The sequence below is a fragment of the Octopus bimaculoides genome, chromosome 30 (assembly GCF_001194135.2).
Source record: "Octopus bimaculoides isolate UCB-OBI-ISO-001 chromosome 30, ASM119413v2, whole genome shotgun sequence".
Classification (NCBI taxonomy): domain Eukaryota; kingdom Metazoa; phylum Mollusca; class Cephalopoda; order Octopoda; family Octopodidae; genus Octopus; species Octopus bimaculoides.
The window spans coordinates 8625926-8627540 of NC_069010.1; the positions used below are offsets into that span (position 1 = coordinate 8625926).

Genomic DNA, 1615 nt, shown 5'->3' on the forward strand with positions numbered 1-1615 from the left:
GGGGGCACTCAAGGTATTATGTAGCCATGAGGGGGGCAGTGGCCCAAAATGTTTGAGAACCTCTGATATATATATATATATATATATATATATATATATATATATGTGTGTGTGTGTGTGTGTGTGTGTGTGAGAGGCTTCCACAGAGTCTCTCATTACAACAAGCACATTCAATTCACAGCGTTATTTGGCCAGATGGTAAACAAGAAGGCACGTACCCAAAATGGTGCATAGCAGGACCTGACACCGAAGCTAGGTGGGTGGAAACTGAACTTCTCACCTACACAACAGCGTCTCTTGGGTGCACTCAATTCTTTATAATAACAATGTAAACTTGGTGTACTGCAAGCAAAACACATATAAGTTTACTGGTTCATCATCACAGCTTCTACCTGATTAAAATTGCAAATGTAATTAGCATCAAGTGTTTCATCAGCATATATTATACTTCGCTGAGAAACTTGTCACCTTTAGTTCAGAACATATGGTTCATCTGGTTCTCTGTCTTACTCACATACAAACACACACACCCATATATGTATATATGCACACATGTAAATATACACATATATACCCACACATATATACATATGTAAATATACTCTGTGTGTGTACACACACACACATATATATATATATATATATATATATACATACACATAAATATATTGTGTGTATATATATATACATATATATATATATATGTGTGTGAATATATAAATCGACACATACATTTATACTTATACACACACACACATATATATGTACATATATAATATATGCATACATATATATTAGGTCATCCCATAAATAATGCTGTTTTTCAATTGTATGAACTAAAAGTCGGAGGGAGATGGGATAAACGACCTGCATCAACTTGCTATAAAAGCAGGTAGTAATTTTACCTTAATCTTATTCTTAGTGCAAGCTTTGAAAAGTGCAGTTCAATTTCAATACTTATCTATAATGGAAATGACAAAAGAGCATATTAAGTATATTGTGCTTTATGAGTTCAATAAAGGCAACAACACAACGGAAAGTGTGTTTACGTCTCTGTCTATCACCTTAACTTCTTGGAGATTTTAGGTATAATTATACTAATGTGTCCATCTGTTCTAATTCAATTAAATTCTATGTCTTTGTGCAGCTGAGGATTGCTCTGCATTTTGAATTGATGTAATGATTGCATTGTTCAATTAAATGGAGTGGCATGAAATGATCATACTGCATTACCTCTGGATATCCTGGTTATTTTGATTTTAATCACATTACTTTGAAATTGTATGGATGATACTGTACTAAATTCTGGTGCCTCAACTTTACTACCATATTCATCTGAATCTCTCTATATATATATGTATGTATGTATGTATGTATATATTTATATATTGACTTTATTTTCAGGCATTAAATTATGACACGTGGGAGAATGAAATTTCCATGGCAGAAAGTGAAGCTAAGTCGAAGGTAACATTAATTTTCATGTCATTTTAGTTGTTGCTACGAATTTATGTGGTGTTGGTGTTGTTGTGATGGTGGTGGGAGCGGTGGCGGTAGCAGTTGTAAAGGACATGCTCTAGCATGGCTGCAGTCAAATGACTGAAACGAATAAAAG

The 1615-nt window shown here is 33.7% G+C and overlaps 1 protein-coding gene across 1 annotated transcript in view; it reads left to right on the forward strand.

The window, feature by feature from the left end:
• The window catches only part of LOC106873123 (H(+)/Cl(-) exchange transporter 7), a 119265-nt gene that overhangs the window by 68110 nt on the left and 49540 nt on the right, over positions 1-1615 (forward strand). The window contains exon 4 of the mRNA XM_052978149.1: positions 1405-1467. Within this exon, the coding sequence (XP_052834109.1) occupies positions 1405-1467 (63 nt within the window). The remainder of the gene's footprint in view (positions 1-1404; positions 1468-1615) is intronic.